The 19,151-nt window shown below is 47.8% G+C and overlaps 1 protein-coding gene, 1 long non-coding RNA gene and 1 other non-coding gene across 10 annotated transcripts in view; 2 read left to right on the forward strand and 1 right to left on the reverse strand.

The window, feature by feature from the left end:
- Positions 1-16,559, forward strand: part of VPS13D (vacuolar protein sorting 13 homolog D) — a 286,887-nt gene extending 270,328 nt beyond the window's left edge. For 6 of the 7 annotated variants that reach the window (XM_021669824.2, XM_021669823.2, XM_021669826.2 and 3 more), the window contains 3 exons: positions 1,674-1,805; positions 11,469-11,709; positions 13,452-16,559. In XM_021669824.2, coding sequence (XP_021525499.2) covers positions 1,674-1,805; positions 11,469-11,709; positions 13,452-13,583 — 505 coding nt within the window. In that variant the 3' untranslated portion in view covers positions 13,584-16,559. Of the gene's footprint in view, positions 1-1,673; positions 1,806-11,468; positions 11,710-13,451 lie in introns of those variants that run through there. The other variant, XM_064363284.1, reaches the window with a different exon arrangement.
- On the reverse strand, positions 11,469-13,628 carry LOC110568057 (uncharacterized). 2 transcript variants are annotated; one of them, XR_010337699.1, is made up of 3 exons: positions 13,435-13,628; positions 13,217-13,277; positions 11,469-12,090 (listed from the first exon to the last, which is right to left on the reverse strand). It is a non-coding gene; the product is annotated as an uncharacterized LOC110568057 (long non-coding RNA). The 2 variants fall into 2 exon arrangements; XR_010337698.1 differs by having other exon boundaries at positions 13,132-13,277.
- On the forward strand, positions 11,837-11,983 carry LOC135269581 (small nucleolar RNA ACA59). The gene has a single exon (XR_010337835.1). It is a non-coding gene; the product is annotated as a small nucleolar RNA ACA59 (small nucleolar RNA).
- Positions 16,560-19,151: the final 2,592 nt, after the last annotated feature.

A 19,151-nucleotide genomic window follows, 5' to 3' on the forward strand; every position in this document is an offset into this window, starting at 1 on the left:
TGGCAGAGAGGTCAGCAGGACTGCCTTGGGGGGAAGCATACTTTATTCACCTGTGTAGGCAGTATTTGGAATGACAGCAGGTGTTTTTCTAGGCAAGGAGATAAGAACAGAGCTCTGCTACCGAAGCACACCAGGCTCCTTCCCTCAACCCCCTGTCTGCAGAGGTTGCCAGCGTCCTTTCGCCATCAGTTGTCCAGCTTCTCTGCTGATGCGTTAGCCGTGGTCCCTATGCTGCCCTTCCCACTTTAAATCAATTGTTGGACTCTGAGTAGCCAACTGTAAGCCTGTGTCTTAAAGGAAGAATTGAGACTGGCAGAGTATGTGAGTATGTGATACAAATACAATGGGTTTTTTACTCTTCCTCTTATTGCAGATCATTGAAACTTCTGTACAGTCTCTTTATATTACCCTTGAAGTGTACAATTAACAGTACTGAAAACATCCTTGTAACTGAACTTTTCTAAAATGATTGCTGGATTTCTGTCTTTCCAGCACGTAATCAAACCTCACCAAGGTATGGGGCTGTCCTTCAGATGGCACAGCCTGATGAACTGAGTGCTGACCTGGATTTGGGAGCACTTCTCAGTTATCCCAGCTTTGCATGGCCTGTGGCAAGTTTCTGGGGTTGTTTCTGTCCATATTACTAACTTGACTTGCCCACCAGAGTACTTGCTGCCCTTGTAAGCAAATATCTATATTTCTGTTAGTTCATGTTTCTGAAGTGCTGATTCAGTGTGTAAGCCTTCCCCTCTCTTTTAGATATGTCTAGAGAGGGGTGTTTCGCTTCAGTGGGCTCCAGGAACAAATAATAAAAAGTACAGCAAGTACAAGGCCGAGGACAGACCCAGTGTACTCTTATCAGTCATCTGAAATATGCACAGCCTTTCCAAGACGAATGTGCACTCCGGTTTCTAGAAAAGCACCAGAAAGTACTTATCAGTTACCCTGTATATGGTGTGTGGAAAAAGATAATCAGCCTACCCTGAAAGCCATAGCAAAGCAGATTCCTCCAGGCTGCTGACAGCTGAGTGTCCTTTGAGCCACTACAGAACCCCAGCCTTGGCCTGGGCCAGGTCCAGGGGGTCTTTCTTCTCCTTGAATGATTGCCATGTCCCTCACCCTTTGCCCAAGCAACTGACCTCATCTTAGGAGAAGTCTCAAGGGTTGGTGTGTTCTTACTGAATGCCCAGGATTTTCTTCCAGACCCATCACAAATCCCAAGATGGCTCTCCTGAAGAGAAGCATAGAAAAACAGGGCCACGGGGGGCTCTATTATAGTAATAGTGGCAGGAACGAGAGCTGCCACTGGTGCGCCGCTCACCATCGGCCAGGACCAGGCTTGGCAGGCACTGTTTTATTTCATCTTCACAGCAGTCCTGTAAGGTAGGTGTCATCATCATGTTCAGAGAGGAGACTGAAACTGAGGGTTAAGGAAGTTAACCAGCTTATCCATGATCACATGGCCAGAACATGGTAGAGGCAGGATTCAAACTCAAATAAGGGTCTTTAACCACTATTTCATGGTGCATTCACAGGAAATACTGTAGTTTAATTCTGTTCACTAAATTTGGAGTATGTCTTGTATTACAGAGTGCTTTTAATTTAGTGAGAAAGGAAAAGCATTTTAACCTTCACATTTCACCTCTTGGCTTTTTGTCCATTTACGTGTCTAGGACTCAAGCACAGAGGGTTCGGAAACCGCGGTGCTGCACAGGGCCCCAGGGGCTGCTTCCCCGATATTCAGAGAGCCAGGCAGAAGGACAGGAGCAGCTCTTCAAACTCACGGACAACACTCAGGACGAATTGTAAGTCAGACCATGGGAAACCAGCCCTATGGGTCTACTGAGTTGCCTCTTCTCCTTTTGAGCCTGAGAAGTTTCCATCTGATCTAAGTTATCTTCCTGACTCTCAGACCTTAGATCTGGTCAAAGAATTCCTTGCCCCAAATGTGTTTTAGATTTAGATGTAACTGATGGTAAACAGCCTTTTACTCGAAGGAGTGGTCCTCAACTGTGTGCCATAGCCTGGCCTTAGTGTTTTGTTTCTAGAAAATGACAGTCTCATTCTAGTTAGTTCAAAGAGAGAAGATAAGGAGTAAAATGTTCTCAATTTTAAGGTTTTTCTCCTATAAAAATTTCTTAAACTTTGATATCCTATTTTTGCTGCAGAATGCTAGCAAAACAAAACAGAAAAACAAATAGCAAACAACTAGTAGTTGGACATTTTAGAAATGCATTTTTCTTAAGATTGCTTTGTTACTCTTTAAATATGGGGCTTTACACACCTGGGATCTTGTCATATCTTCAGCTAGCGATATTATTCCTAGTTGACATGGTAGAATTAAATATTTCACTATGTTAGGATATTTTGCAGAGCTCCTTGTAGCGTAAAAGTGCCCTATAACCTGAACAGGTCTTAGAACCACCAGCCCAGAGAAAGCAGTTAGTTGTGTCTGGTGAGTAGCAAAATGCTAGTTTAATTTCTTCTGATGCTTACTTGTCTCCTTTAAGGTAAAGCGAGCTTGGGGGGATTCTGAGTGCTGTGAGTGTTTTTGGTGGGTGGATGAATGTCTGGAATAGAGGTCAGCTGTCAGGATAGTCTTAGAGTCACTGTTAAAGACAGTGTTAAGGAGATCTCATCTCATAGTTTCATAGCAATATTTGAATGGGGATATCAAAAGTCAAATCCAGAATGTATTTGTTGCTTGCCAGATAGAATGGGATCTCCCTACATGTGCCTTGTGTAAGTCCTGTGGTATTATTAGAAGGTCTCTTGATAATGGAGTTGCATTTTGTTGTTTTGTCTACTTGGGTTGCCATTTATATCATAGACTGGGTGGCTTAGGCAACAGAAATTTGTCTTCTGATAGTTCTAAAGGCTGGGAGGGAGGTCCAGGATCAAGGCATCAGCTGATTCTGTTCCTGGTGGGGGTTCTCTTCCTGGCTTGCAGACAGCCCTCTTCTCACTTGTCCCCGTATTGCAGAGAGAAACAGGGAGCTCTCTGGTGTCTCTTAAAAGGGTACTAATCCTATCAGCTCAGGGCCCCAACCTTATGACTTAATTTAACTGTAATTACTTACTCCAAATGATCATATTGGGGTTGGGGCTTCCACATATGAATTGTCAGGGAGGGGTAACTCTGTCCACAGCAGGTGTCACTAATAGGTTCTGCTGTTCCAGTCCAGTGCCCAGAGTGCCCATGCAGTTCACTCCAGGGAGGACTTTATATCCCTGCCTTTCTTGGGGCAGGGATTTGGTACCACGGCTGCTCTTGATACTGCTTTGTAGATGGAACTTTTAGCCTTCAGATGGGAGGTCTAGAGAGTCATTTCTCAGGACTGGCAGGACATGGTGCAGAGTCTACTAGAATGACAGCCCTGTGAGGCTGGGATTTTTGTCTGTTCATTCACTAAAGAATCCTCAGTACATAGAACAGTGCCTGGCATCTAATAGGTGCCCAATAAATATAGTCAGATAGCTGCAGTTCAGCATTTGTGTTCACATGTGTCCATTTTCCAATCATCTGGGTGTTTTTTAGTCAGAGGCTTAATGAGATTATAAATTATTGCATGTTATGTTTTCACTTTCCTCTCCAACTTACCTCTATTCAAGTCGAACCATCTCTGGTCACTGTGAAATTCATTTGCAATAGAAGAAATTGCATAGTACAGCCAACATAGGATTGCTCCCAGTGAGATGTACGCATTGAAAAACAGAGCCAGAGAGAGCTAAAAACTGGAATCAAAATGAAATCAGTAAAATCAATTTCATGAAACTCGAAATTCATATGAACCAGGAAGAGATATTGGCATGAATGAATTTTGACTTTAAAGATGAAAACCATGTGTCTCCACCCAAGTTGTGGGTTGAGTCTTGCCAGTAAATGCTGAAGGAGGCACGTGACCACAGCCTTCCTAAGTATACAAGGAAGAAGCCATCAGGGAGTCTGGTGAATGTGCTCTGAAGTGCCCTCAGTTGTCAGCCTGTGTCTTCAGGGTGAAGTGAACGTTACACTCACCACTTTGCAAGAAAGGAGTTTTCAGGGAAAGCACGCGAGCACCAAATCATACCTCTGACTTTTATCCTACATTTGTAATTAAAAACATGTTTAAAGACCTAATTATTTGCATATTTTCCTCCAGAGTTAACCCTTTTAAAGGGTCTTTAATACCCTGCTCTACTGTTCTAAGTAAATGTTTCCACATTTTTTCCAGTTAGGCTCACTGTTTCACTTCTGGAAAATATTGTGTAATTATTTCCCGATGGAGTGAAAACCCCACAAAGTCCCCAGCCCCATGGTGACTTCAACTTTGTTCTCCCAGATCTAGTTGCATTTAATTTTTTCATTCTATCTAATTAATTAGTATTAAAAAGAGAGTTGCCGACATGTGATTTCTGGTCTGGCCAGCTGAAAAGGCTTCACTTTCAAGTTAATCACATATTCCTCTGATAAGTTGCACAATTGTCATTGCTTCCCATCTTTCTCAATTTTGGTTTTGAAATAGGATCTGGGTTAAGATGATGTTAAAGTAAAATTCCTCCTACATGGTTAAGTTTTCTTCTAGCTCATGTCTCATTGTAGCCAGAAACTCATTTTCATTTTTTTACGGAACCTATTTTATTTCTAATGCTGCATCATATATAGTGGTGCACACTAGGCTGGTGAGCAGCCAGGTGGTTCCTACCTTTTAAAAAAGACTCATGAGCAACCCTCGTGACCTAGGAAGCTGCTTTAATGACTATTTTCTGGAATTAGACAATTTAAATTGTACTTTTAAATGCAATTTTAGAAAGTAAAATTAATGAGATTTTGTTAAATACAGAAAAGTATAAAAAATAAAAGTAGCCTATACATCCACCAGCCAGATAAGTCATTCCTCCTTTTAATTTTTTGTAGAGATGTGGGCGGGGGGGGTCTCGCCATGTTGCTCGGTCTGGTCTTGAACTCCCGGCCTCAAGCGATCCTGCCACCTCAGCCTCCCAAAGGGCTGTGAGGCCAAAGTGGGAGGATCACTTGAGGGTGGGAGTTCGAGACCAGCCTGAGTAACATGGCAAAACCCCTTCCCTGCAAAAAATACAAAAATTAGCCAGGCATGGTAGCACACATCTGTAGCCCCAGCTACTTGGGAGGCTGAGGTGAGAGGATTGCTTGAGTCTGGGAGGTCGAGGCTGCAATGAGCTGAGACCATGCCACTGCACTCCAGCCTGGGTGACAAAGTGAAACCCTGTCTCAGAAAGAAACATATATGCATGGTTAGCAAATCCAAGAATATAGAAGAAAATAAAGTCAAGAGTAAAAGTCTCTTTTCTTGTTTACTTAGTAAATGTGCTGTTTACGATTTTTGTATCTTGTCTCTTCTTGAGAAATTTCAGAGAGAGAGAGAAATCAGGAATATTATTGAGCATACCATATAATATTTATTCTAATAGCATATAATTATAAATACAAACCTTATAGTAACATACACAGTCTCAAAATAAGAACAATCCCTCCTTCTGAGGAATGGAATAGAATTCATTAGCCTCCATTTCCTAAACCAGGAAATAATCTATCAGTAACTATTGACATTTACAGACTTGGCCATTTTTCGATATGCCCCTGAATTAAAACCTACATTTGGCAGATGGCTCAGCTCCTCTGGTAAAGCTAAAGGTTTGCTAAATCTTTAATCAGCTAAATCAGCAGTTGTTGGAGAAGTTTTAAACTTTCCTACTGGTAACGTGTCTAGCATCCAAAGTTGCCTGTATGCTGGCAAATTCCTTGCCTTGCTGCAATGCCAGTGTCACTTTCTGAGACACCCTCACGCATACGTTTATTGAATCCTACTATGTACCAGGGTGAGTAAGAAATTTCCTCTGTCCTCGGTGCGTAGCAGGGGAAGCACACTGTATTGCCAATGACCTATAACATATATTGCTGTTAAAACAGAAGTGTGAGCAACGTGTCATGGACCCACAGATGGGAAGTGATTAATTTATACTGGAAAGCCAGGGAAGACTTCGCAGAAAAGTCTCTGGACAAGTCACCTGACCTTGCAGGAGGCAGAGGAATGTGCCAAGGAGAGAAAGCGCATGGGCAGAGCACAGTGCTGGGCAGAGACACGGGGCAGAAGAGATCACGACAGGTCTGGAGAATTTGGGGTCAGCCTTTTGTGGCAGCAGTACATGTGGAGGGAAGGAGCAGAGGCTGGAAAGGTGTGTTCCCAGGCCGGATGCTGAAGACTGACGTCCGTGGTCATGCCAAGGAACTTGCCTCTCCCGTAGGTGGTAGTGAGATTGTGAGGGAGAGGATCCCACTCATTAAAAATCAAACCTCGACAGCGGCAGGTAGAGAAACTGCAGGCAGGAAGCCAGTTAGGAGGCCCTTGGAGTAGCCCAGGGAGAAGGTGGAGCGGCCTGGACACAGTGGCCGTAGCGATGACTAGAAGGGGACAGATTGGAGGGTATTCAGGAAGCAGCGCTAGTGGATCCCCAGACTGCTAGGTTGGAATCTGAGTGAGGAGGAGGGTTGAGAGAGGTTCTGGGCTCCTTTCCCGGAATCAACTATAGTATCTACAGATACTATAGTATCTGGTTGATGGGGATGCCATCAGCTGAGGCTGGGGGTGCTGAAGAACAAAGGTTGGAGAAGAAGCCGCTCCCCAGTGGACGTTGAGGTGCCCTGAAGAGGGCCAGGCACTCAGAGCAACACTGAGCCCATACAGTCGGGGCCACAGATGGACCTGGGGTGGGGGCTAATACCTAGGGGTAGAGGGGTCTGTTCCAGGAGCGCTAAGTCAGGCGACTCAGAATGTTTCTGATTTTGAAATGACTCCAGAGGAAGTAGAATCAGGTATGTAAATTAGTTAATATAGCTTTAAAAAAAAAAGAGCAGGAGAAAAGGAGAAAAGTCAAGTAGAGTGTCTGAAACAGTTACTGGCAGGTTTCTCCCTGAGAGAAGTTGGTCATGAACCTGTTTTCCATGTGGCCTATTAGAGGGACGTCTCTCTCTCCAATCTGCTGATAAGAAGATGTGGGGGGGAAGGGGAGGGGTCATCCCCATGGGTTTGGGATAGCTGGGCACCTGTTCTCAACAGAAGAGCCACCATTAACTTCGGGTCTCTTCTGTGTAGGGCATGTGGATTAGCTCACACCATCACAGTGGCCCTGCAGAGTAGACCGATGGGGTTCTACACATCAGGATGGGGAACTCTGGGCAAAGTAAGAGGCGGAGGCGACTGGCACCAGGGCAGCCGGCTCCCCTGGCAAGGCTGCAGTGTGATGTGGGAGGACGTTGTTACCTGCCCCAGAGGAGGCTTGAAGCTGCTGTTGGTGTTGCCGTGGCTGCTGTTGAGAATGCCCCGTGGTTTGTGGTTTATGGTGGGTCTGCTTCAGCCCTGTGGTTCATGGTTTATGGTGGGGTCTACTTTGGTGGCATTGGCTTTTGCCAGATTCACCCACTCTTAGCACCTGTCGTCTTGGAAAAGGGTGTAACAGTGCCGCAGCCTTCCCTTCCCTCAGAAGAAACTTTCTGACACCCCCAAGGCCAGAGTATCCTCTTTCTCTCCTTAAAGGGGAGTTAAAACTTTTTTTTTTAATAGGGATGGGGTCTCACCATGTGGCCCAGGCTGGTCTTGAACTCCTGGGCTCCAGCAGTCCTCCTGCCTCAGCTTCCCAAAGTGCTGGGATTATAGGTGAGAGCCACCATGCTCCGCCCCAAGAGTTAAAACTTTTAACCGAGGTTTAAGAATAGTATAAAAATCCTATTTTTTAAATAGAATCAATTATAGTATCTACAGCAACCTAAAATGTGTCAGCCAAATACTGGGTGACTTCTCTAGGTCTCAGATTTGAAGGATAAAGCTTATCTGGATGCTGTGTGTTTCTGGCTGCGCTTTTTTGTTCCCCTTCCCTCTCAGTTAATAACAGATCAGAGAACAGAAGGAGTGGGCTCAGGACCACCTGAGACCATGGTGGCATTCTTCCCTTGAGGTTTTTCAAACAGTCACCCATTTGTAGACCAAAAGTAGGCCTTGCGGGAAGCTTGATTCTAAGGGCAGTGAAGAGAGGAGAGCCGGGGTCGAGACTGCAAAGCAGTGTGAGCACCAGAAGCTCAAGTGAGGCAAAGGAAAACCTGAGAGAACTAGGCCAGGGAGGGAGGGGAATGGCCTGCGGCTTTAGGGAAAGGGAACGGAGGAAGGTGCACAGGGGCAGCAGGGCAGGGCGGGGAGCATGCTGCGTTTGCCAGGCTTTGCTTACCACCCTGAGCTTTGCTGCTTCTCTCACAGAGTAACAAGTTTGGGATCGGGCTCCAGTAGATAAGGGGTCTGGAGCTGTTTAATTATTATTTGATGTGGTTGCCAGATTTTGTGAAAAAAAATAATAAAATTAATAATAATAACGATGATGATGCAGCCCAAAGCCCTGGCCATTGTGGGTGCAGAAAAGCCGGAGGAGGACGATGGGGACACAGCTGTGACTACCTGGTCCCTGGGGTCACTGCCCAGCTCCAGCTGTGGCCTCACTATCTCCCTTCTTCCTTCAGCCAGACCCTTGGCTCTGATCTGCTTTTGATTCGAAAAGACTTTAGAACATTTCATGCAAATTTCCAAAAATATGTTTTATCAGTAGCAGCTTCAGGGCACGCACAGGGCCCTTGACTTAAAGGACAAAGATCCATGGGATTGACAGCACTGCCTTCCTCCGCTTACCTTTCTGTATGGCCAGGAATTCTTTGACCTCTGTTCTCACTTTGTGAAGAAAGCTGGCAGGGATTTCCATCTCCATCAGAGAGATGAAGGGATCTGAGCTCCTAAGAAGGCAGCGGACTCAGCCAGAGTCAGCCAACAGGCCAGGCTTTCCTGCCACTCGGCCCGTGTTTCCCTTGCTGTGCCCTCTACCTTTCGGAGGGCATCCCGGCCTAGAGCCACCCTCCTCCAGAAGTGGTTCTGGCCTGAAGGAGGACTTATAGCATCTGGGGCATCTTGGAAGAGACTGTGTTAAAGCCTGTAGAAGTTTTCCAGGGTGGAAAGCACACTGGTCGTGTTGGCCAATCTGGCCTGGGTGTGAGAGCAAGCTGCCCAATGGAAAGCCCTTGGCTGACATGCAAATGTTAGCTGTGGCGAGTGCCCAGTGGGGTGGTGCTGGGGGCTGAGGGCTGGGCCGTGGGGTGGAAGTGTGTGTGCTATGCTCACCTAGAAGAAAGGACCTCAAATCTCAGTTGGATTTTTCATACACATTCCTGCTGTCACCCCAATCATGGTGGCCAACTTTGGAGTCTCCTTGGAGAGCCCATGATGACCTCAGGGGCTGTGCACCAGGCGCACCAGTGCTCAGGAGTGTAGGCTGCTCCGAGGTCTCAGCTCGGGTCCCTGCCAGTTCTGGCTGGCACCATGTCGCCTCTTCTCTGTGTCAGGATTATCTTTATCCCTCTAAGTCTGTCTTTCTGTCTGTCCCCGTGCCCTCCCTTCTTCCCCAGACCAGCTATTTCAGATTCCATCTAACTCTGTTCAGTGACGATGCCGTGCCCAATGCTGTCAGAGCACGAGATGTGAGACTGTGCCGAGTGGCCTGAACGCTGACGGCTGCGGGTCTTTCTAATTCTGGCATTGAGACTTTATAAGTCTACATTCTTGGCATTGCCAACCAGTTAGAATAGAACAATAAACCCCAGTTTTTGTCACAGGTGTCTGTAATTAAAATGGCACTGGAACAAGGCAGATACTTACTGAGTGCTGATGGGGTGGCCAACTCCGTGGGGTGCTCAGGGAGACACGGGGCTGTGAAATATGGACCCCACTTATGGGGCTCACCTCGTAGGCAGAGAGCAGAGACTCATCCAGGACACGTGGAAAGAACGAGTTGGTGCTTGGCTATGCTTTGGGGGCATCGCAATTAAATGCTCAAAAGTGGAGAAGGGGCTGGAGTATGTGGGGGCGGCTTCACAGAGAGACTGGAACCTGTGATCCTTGCGGGGAGGGGACGGGCTTTAGAGAATTTGAGAGAGCAGGTGTGTGTCCTCATGGACCCCAAGTGAGCGGGGGCCCAGCAGCCTGTTACCCGCAACAGGCAGGCGACCCCCCGGGCTTCTGCCTCCTTCAGAGGGCCCGGGAACAATGGCTCTGGACCCAGGTTTCACAACACTTCCAGATGGTGCTGGGCTCTGAGCAGTTCCGCTTGGCAGCGGGAGCTCGACCGCCACTCTGTCGTCAGCCTTTAGTATTCCTGCCATCCTTTTCCACTGTCCCTGGACACTGCAGCCCCATTGTGAAGGGCTGTCACAAGATGCAAGGGAGGCAGCCAGGCCCAGGGAACTGTTACGCTGTTCCCAAGGTTCACTGGTCTCCATTCAGTGGCCAGAGAGGTTTGACATGCATAAATTTCTACTTCAGTTATGTGAGCTCCATGATAGTGGAATTGGGTTTTTTCAGAGTGGCTCTAATGCTCCTGAAGTAACAACTCAGAGTTTCAAAAACAAAGATGATAGCTTCACCCAAGAAAGTGTTGTCTGACTCTGAGAGTTTTCTGAACCTGAAGTGGACGGGAGCGTCCTGTCCCCAGACGTGCTGAGCTTGGGGAGGGAGGAAGCAGATGCGGGCATGCAAGTACTCGAACACCAGGCCATCTCTTCATGGTGTGCCATTTGCTGAACCTGTTTTTTTTTGAGACGGAGTCTCGATCTGTCGCCAGGCACCAGGCTGGAGTGCAGTGGCGCGATCTCGGCTCACCGCAACCTCCACCTCCGGTTTCAAGCAATTCTCCTGCCTCAGCCTCCCGAGTAGCTGGGACTACAGGCGCACGCCACCATGCCCAGCTAATTTTTGTATTTTTAGTAGAGACAGGGTTTCACCATGTTGGCCAGGATGGTCTCAATCTCTTGACCTCGTGATCCCACCCACCTTGGCCTCCCAAAGTGCTGGGATTACAGGCATGAGCCACCACGCCCGGCCTGCTGAACCTGTTTAGTGCTGCTTTTTCCCCTTCAGCCTCCATAACCCCCAGCCACGTCCTCTCGCCCCTTCGTGTTTGCCTCCCCTCTGCCAGGCAGTGAACGGTTCCAGCTCTCCTTCAGTTTCACATTGAAAGGCATCATGTTTTCTCTCGTGTCCAATAGAGCATTGTTACAGTTTTCTGTAAGCTTTCAGCTATCCAAACATGCAAACACCCGACAAGATACAGTTTCAGGATGCAAAATTATTTCTATTGTTGAAATGGTTGGTGGTCTGACATTTCTTAAGCGCCCTATGGAGTGGTGAGGGGTGCCGTGGCCATGGACCTCACAACAGCCCCCTGAGGCCAGGCTCACTTTTGTTCCTAATTTACAAAAGAGGAAGCTGAAGTTCAGCGCGATGAAGCCACCTGCCCGAGGTGTAGTGAGCGAGGGGTCTGGATTCGCACTCAGGGCCCAGAGCCACAGAGCCCGCAGTGGGCCTCCACCGACGCTGGGCGAAGCGCGGGTGTCACTCCTGTGTTCCCGTCTCGCTTTGCAGCTTCATCGCCGTGGAGAACATTGACAGCTACTGCGTGCTCATCTCCTCCAAAGCAGTTTACTTCCTGAAAAGTGGAGACTACGTGGACCGAGAAGCCATTTTCCTAGAAGTCAAATACGATGACCTCTACCACTGCCTTGTCTCCAAAGACCATGGGAAAGTGTACGTGCAGGTGACCAAGAAGGCCGTGAGCACGAGCAGTGGAGTGTCCATCCCAGGCCCTTCCCACCAGAAGCCGATGGTGAGTGTGCGGGCCTGTTCTCAGGATCCTGAGGGCCCCATGCATCCACCCTGCTTCCCCCTCTTCAGCAGGAGCTCAGGCTGGGCCCTCCCGGGAGTGCTGCCTCTCGGTCCTGAACGCGGGAGGGGCCCAGGGTACGTTCTCACGGCGATGCTGCCCTCGCAGCCCGTGGATGACCCTGGGAGCGTTACTGCCTCACAACGTTTGTGCCTCAGTTACCGATTGATGTAGTGAGGGGAGCGATACTTACGCTCATTGGTGGTAAGGAACAGCTAACGCAACACACAGGGTTTTTCTGCTCCTCAATTGGGATTCTTCGGCGCACTGAATCGTAGAAAACGCTGGAGCTCCCACTGGGTTCTCCATCATTTCTCCTTAACGCTGGAAACAGAAACGTTTATTCTACGCATAGAATAATATATAGCATGTGCAATAAGTACTTATAAATTAAAATTATACTTTGCCTCCAAAGGGGACCAGGTATTGTTATGACAAAGCTTTTAAATAATAAAGCTCCTGTGAGTCACTGATGTTCCTGGGGGGCTGGTGTCTTGTGGGTTGTCTGAGAACTGTGTTACTGTCTTCCCCACTTCACTATTGGTGAGGGCAGGTTACTCATTCGAGGCTACATAGCCAGCTGGGCGTGGTGGCTCACACCTGTAATCCCAGCACTTTGGGAGGCCAAGGCAGGTGGATCACCTGAGGTCGGGAGTTCGGGACCAGCCTGACCAAAATCGTGAAACCCCATCTCTACTAAAAATACAAAAATTAGCCAGGCATGGTGGCACATGCCTGTAATCCCAGCTACTCGGGAGGCTGAGGCAGAGAACTGCTTGAACCCAGGAGGCAGACGTTGCAGTGAGCCGAGATCGTGCCACTGCACTCCAGCCTAGGCAACAGAGTGAGACAGTCTCAAAAAAAAAAAAAAAGGCTACACAGCCAACCTTGAGGAGCTGGGGTTCAAATCCAAGTGGCTTGACACCAGCTGCAGAGCCCCTTGCTGTGCTGTCTCTGGCCAGTCTGCCCTGGTGGCTTGTCATGGCACCCAGGTGTTAGTCCTGCTCATTCTCACCTGGGATGCCAGGATTTTGACATTCAAATTCAAGAATTATACATTAATCAAAAGGGCCTGCCCACCTCTGCTCTCTCCGCGGATCAGAAATAGCTTCGCCTCATTGGGCCTCTCTCCTCTGGAGTCCTTCACACCCCCGACCCTTGCTCAGGAATGCACTTGGGCTTGAGGAAGGCTCCCCCGGGGCCACTGGCTTCAGTTAGAGCTGGCTGATGAAGACAGCGAGCACCCCAAAGTGTTAGTATTTCTCCAGATCCCTTGACTGTAGCAGGTGGGCAGCCTCGGCCACTATACCTCTGCCCCTTTCTAAGCAGGTAGGCAGGGAGGTGTTTGTGGTAAGAAAGACCTACAGGCTTTTGTTTGCTGATTATTCTTCCTTCGTCGGCCGTCACCAGACCTTAGATGTGAATCCCACATTCTTGCTGTTGGTCTCACCTCTGCAGATCAGTTCCGTGGTGTCCCAAATGTCAGGTGAGTATGGGTTGGCTGCACAGTCCTGTGGAATGTTTGAAAAGACAGATTGCAGGACCCCACCCGAGACTTGTGAGTACGGGTGAACTAGGAGCAGGCCCCGGCATCTCTGTTTCTTTGACGTGCAGCTGGGCTGGGAGCCACCGCCTGGGGTCTCCCCACCCTGGGGGCAGGTGACTCACCCTGTTCTCCTCTTTAGGTCCACGTGAAATCTGAGGTCCTCGCTGTCAAGTTGTCACAAGAAATAAACTACGCAAAGAGCCTCTACTATGAACAGCAGCTTATGTTGAGACTCAGCGAAAACCGAGAGCAGCTGGAGCTGGACTCCTGAAGCTCCTGCTGCCGCGGCCAGACCCCGGAGGAAAGAGGCCGAGCTCGCAGCTTACGTTAGAGGTGGAGCCAGAGTTGGCTTTAGGGAAGTTGTCAAGGAATGAGGGAAAGTAAATGCTCATGAGGAAAAATACAAATGGAAATCATATTAATTTGTGAGGCAGGGAGTTATTTTAGATTGTGGGAAGTAATTTTTAAAAATATTGGTTAAATAACATTTAAAAACATGTACTGAGATGAATCTAATTTTTAGATTGCCCTGTATTTTGTTAACATGTATATATGTACAACTGTGTGTTTGTAAATATATAGGAACATTTCTGAACAGGGCCTGTGCTGTGTGTAAAGGTTTGTTAACTGTAAAGTAATATAAAATTATATTGGATCTTCTATTGCACTAATTCTACATGTCTAATTCAGGATACTGTCTATAGAAAGTCATTCTTAAAAGTTAAAGAATGTTATGTCTTAGTTTTGGAGACTAAAGTATTCCCAGGAAAGTGGGTTGAGGTGAGAGCTGTGTCCCTGAGGAGGGACGCCTTTGACATCGTGGCTGTCCAGTTGGGCCGTGAGCGGCGGCACCCGGGACTGGTGCTGGCCCTTCCGAAGGATCCAGGAGAGGGGCTTGGGAGCCCACCTTCAATTTCTCACCCCCGCTTTACAAAGAATGCTTAGATTCTCACAAATGATGTAAGTTACCTGTTTGACTTTTTCCTAACTAGTCTTAACCAAACTTGGAGGGAAACCTGCATTCTGTTACCACACGCATGCAAATCAGCATTCTCAGTTTTCTCAGGTTATTACTAGAGAGGTTTGAAACATGGGTAAACTCTGTTGATTGAGAAGGAGAAGAAAAATCCCATTGAACTGTTGCAACAAATCAGAAATCCACATAAGCGTGCTCTCCTTCCTGGGCACCAAGACCAGAGCCCTGGGACTCTCTTCTTTTTAATAAAGCCACATGCAGGCATCACAGCTCCACAGCCCAAGGGGACATAGGGATGGTAACCCCAGGATGAGAAAGGATGGGGGAGAGTTCCAGAGAGGGGGATGAAATAGGAGTGTTGAAAAGCTGTATTTGTAAGCTTTTCGTGGAACCAAGATTTGACAAAAGCATCTCTTATCCTTGGTTTTAAATTCCGGCTGGGAGCAAGGCCTGATGTGAGCGCCCTGGGTCTTGTTTTTGGCGTTTCTCTTTTCTATAAGGATTAAGCCAATAGGGAGAGGGGAAAAGGGGCCTCACTTTAGAATGAATGACTCACCTTGTGATTTTTAAATTTTTATTTTAATAAAGCTAATCAATTTCTACAACCTTGTCACGTGTAGCTGAGTCTGGGATGACTCAGTGGATGCGTGGAAGGTTTTGGTGTTTATAACTCATGACCCAAATCCTTCCAAGACACAAATGAAGCTAATCTCCTTCCCCCTTTCCTCTCCCACTTCCCCTCCGTGTCTGTGTGTGTGTGTCTGTGTGTGTGTCTGTGTGTGTGTGTCTGTGTGTGTTTGCCCACGTGCACGCATGCAGAGAGGAAGGAAGGGAGCTTTAGCACAAGTGCTTTAGCTACCTTGTGTTCAAGGATCAGCTTTCTTAAACTGAGGCTTGGAGAGCCGTCACTGAACTCCAAGTGAGTGGATTGCAGAATAGAAACTTGGCTTTTGCAGCATTGGGTGGGTTTTAGTTTGTTTGTGTCTTGCTGGGGGGTAGTCATGATTGTATCAGCATTCATGCACTGCTCAAGATCGCAGCAGAAGGCAGCCAAGTGGCAGCTCCTCCCCAGCTTCCTCCTCAGCCTCCCTCCTTGCACCCCCACGAGTTTGGCTTGTGGTTTTTGTCATCAGTAACCCACTGCCTGAGATCATGATCTCTTAAAAGATGAGACTCTCGGAAGGGTTGATTGTATGTGTCAGCGAGCTTTCTGTCGCCTTCTGGAACAAAGGCACTTGAGATTTCTTGATGAGATTAAGTTTAGTATTACTAAAGAATCTGCTTCGGGCGGGCCGCAGAAGCTCGGGGGATTCTCAGATCTGACTGCAGGAAGCTTAGTTGTGGGCTGCCCTGTGGGCTGGTGCTTTAGGAAGAATCCAGAGAAGTGTTTAGATGCCCTCCTCAGGCTCCTTTCTAATTTTAATCAGCTCTTTAAATAGCTGCCCATCTCCTGTGATTGCACAACCAAGCACTTTGACATTTGCACCTTAGGAGAGGCAGATGTTAAAATGGAATCCAAAGACCAACTAGGGTGGGGCTAGGTGGGAGGTGGAAGGGCCACTGCTGGCTGCTCCACTTCTCAGCTCTCCCTGCTCTGCAGCCCTGGGCCAGGCATGGCCAGAAGGTTTCAGGGGCATTTGACATCCCCTCCTGGTTCTCACCAGGAAAACATCCAAAGCTTTGGAGGAAGCAGGCCCTGCCCCTGGCTCCTTGAATGCCCGTTTCTTTGTAAGTTGCTGTTCAGACAGCGATGTCTCAGATTTTGTTATGATCATTTCTACCGCCTTCCTTTCTGCCTCAAACACACAGTTCATCTCTGAGGAAAGTAAAATAAATGGAATAAGGGAAAATTGGGTAAGGAGCTCTCCAAAGCCACCAAGTCCTTTGACCCAGCACAGTTGGCTGACCCGTGTCGCTGCCTGGCTGTCGCTGCTTCTCTGTGCTCACTGAAAGGCAAGCCAGGCCCTGGGCCTGGTCACTACAGTGGGAAACAGACAAGCAGCCCCTCCCCTAACCCTAGAGTGTCTCGCTGCTTGGTGGGGACTCACCTCAGTGTTCCAAAGGCTCCAGGGCCACTTTGTTTGTAAGTATCATCTGTGCCTCAAAATACCATAGTAGCTGCTTGATAAAATTCTAAAAATAAAATACCTGGTTCTCTATTATGTAAGCACTATTACAGTCACCAGTGTGTTAAGACTCTGGAGTCTGGTTCTCATAACAGAGTCATCACTTTTCTTCCTGTGGAATAAAATGCTCTGTGGACTTTCCAAACTTGTCCTCTGTTTTCTTCTAGTCTCTTGGTGATCCATAGCTTCTAGAGCTATCAGCAGTGACAAAAACCAAACCTGGTACAATGTTCACAATAAAATGTGGCCTCTCCCCGAAGGCCCAGGGAGGCAACCCCACACCTTGATCGGTCTCAACTTCCCAAGAGTAAGTGGCAGTCTCCGCACTGCACTGGCTGCTGCTCAGCCCACTCTGAGGTCCCTGGTCCAAGCTCCAGCAGGACGAAAGTCACACTTAGGATTCAGGCAGCTGAAGAAGGAACGGCAAAGGAGACTCACCAGGATCATCCAGAGACAGTGACAGCAGGAGGGGATGGATTCTAGAAGCCGAGGCCAGAAGGGTTTCAAAGACTTGAGTGCTACTGCTAAGCCGGGGAATGAGGACCAGCAGTTATCAATGGACCTAGCAACGCTGAAGTCACTGGAGACCTTTCTGAGAGCGGTTTCAATGGAGCATTGGAGGTGAAAGCCAGGTTGGAGTAGATTCAAGAGGAAAATGGAAGGAGGGAAATTGGAGAGAAATACCGAGAACTCTAGAGGAATCTGGCCGTAAATGGAGAGAACTGACCAGAAATTCAAGAGGCAGGGAAGGAAGAAGGGAGAAGAGGGCCTGGCAGGCCAGGAAGGTGAGTGGAGATGGGGAGCTTAAGACTCGGATGATTGCTTCGGTGTTCTCACATCAGGCAAGAATGAATACAGGACAGGAAGTGTTGGCGATCTGGAGAGAGAGAAGGTGCACAGTCCTGTAGGATAACGGGAAAGTGAATAGGCCAGAGAAGTATGGTATGTTTGCCGGGTGGCATTCAGGACCTGTTTGAGGTTGATGACCGTGAATTTAAAGTGGGAATGGCCATCCCGGTTGCGTTATTGTCCGGCCACATTTAGCTGCACAGCTTCAGTGTAGAATAGGCAAAGAATTGGCTTTAATCAAGTCAGCTATTCAAACACCTCATCCACCTTTGCCCAGTTGAACTGGGAAAGAGCCAGTCAAAAGAAAATGGCAACAGAAATCCAAAAGCCTAGAGAAGGGAAGGGCTACGCTTTCCAAACCAAAGCACTTAGTGGCAGAGACAGTGGGAGGTGTGGTTAACAACCCCCCAAATGAGCACAGTTAAGACTCTTTTCTGGGGCTCCCAGATGCAGTGGGACAGTCAGTGCTTGACTGAATCAGCCAGGCGCTCCAGGGCACGGGAATGTCATTGACACAGCAAGGGTGTGTGTATGATGATCTTCCATTTCCTCAGCCAAGTTGAGCATGCTGCCTTGAAGGTATTGGTTGACTGGGAAGACAGCTCTCACCCTAGTTCTTTAGACCAAGAATGTGGTTTCTAGCACAGGAGAACATACTCAGTGTTCACTGGACACTGCATCCCAAGACCCTAAGAACAGAACCCTGAAGTGCTTCCCAAACACAGACCCAAGCGTGTTCATGATTATTACTTAAAGTTTGGATTAAGCTGGAAGAGCACACACATTCAGGAAATTTGAAGTGAGATTTCACTCACACCTGCAAGGGTCTTTTGAAGATCATCCAAGTTGTGGCTCTCTGACTGGGAGCATGATAAAAGCAATCAAAGACCAAAGAAAGGGCATGTGATCCTAGCCCTTTAGGAAGCCAAGGCAGGAGGATCAAGACCAGCCTGGGCAACATAGGGAAACACTGTCTCTACAAAATAAAAAAAAAAAAGCCAGGTATGGTGATGCATGCCCGCAGTCCCAGCTACTTGAGAGGCTGAGGCAAGAGGATCACTTAAGCCCAGGAGGTTAAGGCTGCAGTGAGTTATGGTTACACCACTGTACTCTAGCCTGTGCAACAGCAAGACCAGGTACCAAAAAAAAAGGCCGGGCGTGGTGGATCACACCTGTAATCCCAGCACTTTGGGAGGCTGAGGCAGGTGGATCACGAGGTCAGGAGATCGAGACTATCCTGGTCAACATGGTGTAACCCTGTCTCTACTAAAATACAAAAAACTAGCCGGGCGTGGTGGTGTGTGCCTGTAGTCCCAGCTACTCGGGAGGCTGAGGCAGGAGAATGGCATGAACCCGGGAGTTGGAGGTTGCAGTGAGCCAAGATTGTGCCACTGCACTCCAGCTTGGGCGACAACAAGACTCCGTTTAAAAAAAAAAAAAGGAACTCACTGTTGAATAATCCTATTGACATGGTTTAAAATTAGTCTTCCCTCTTTGCTCCCCCCGATATATCACCCCCTCTATTCCACTGCAACTCAAAATGAATAACCTTGTGTGTTGCCCAAATTTTCACCATGCTAATGTAATTATAGATAGATACGCAGATATACATATTCATAGATTTCTAACATTTGTGTTTACAAAAATGGAATCCTATTAAACACACTTTTGCAACTTGCTCTTCTCGCTGTTCCCTCAGGCTGGCATCCCTCTAGCTTATTCTCTGAAGTGCTGCATGATAGTTAATGGTGAAAATGTTCTATAGTTTACTCACCGATTCCTGCTTTAACGGGCATTCACTTTGCTTTCCAACCTTTTCTACCCTTCCCCCAAGATCAACCCTGCCATGGATGCCCTCCTGTGTATGCATTCATGCACCGGTTCTGTT

Source organism: Aotus nancymaae, unplaced genomic scaffold (genome assembly GCF_030222135.1).
Source record: "Aotus nancymaae isolate 86718 unplaced genomic scaffold, 86718_ANA_hifiasm-v0.15.2.pri h1tg000053l, whole genome shotgun sequence".
Lineage (NCBI taxonomy): Eukaryota > Metazoa > Chordata > Mammalia > Primates > Aotidae > Aotus > Aotus nancymaae.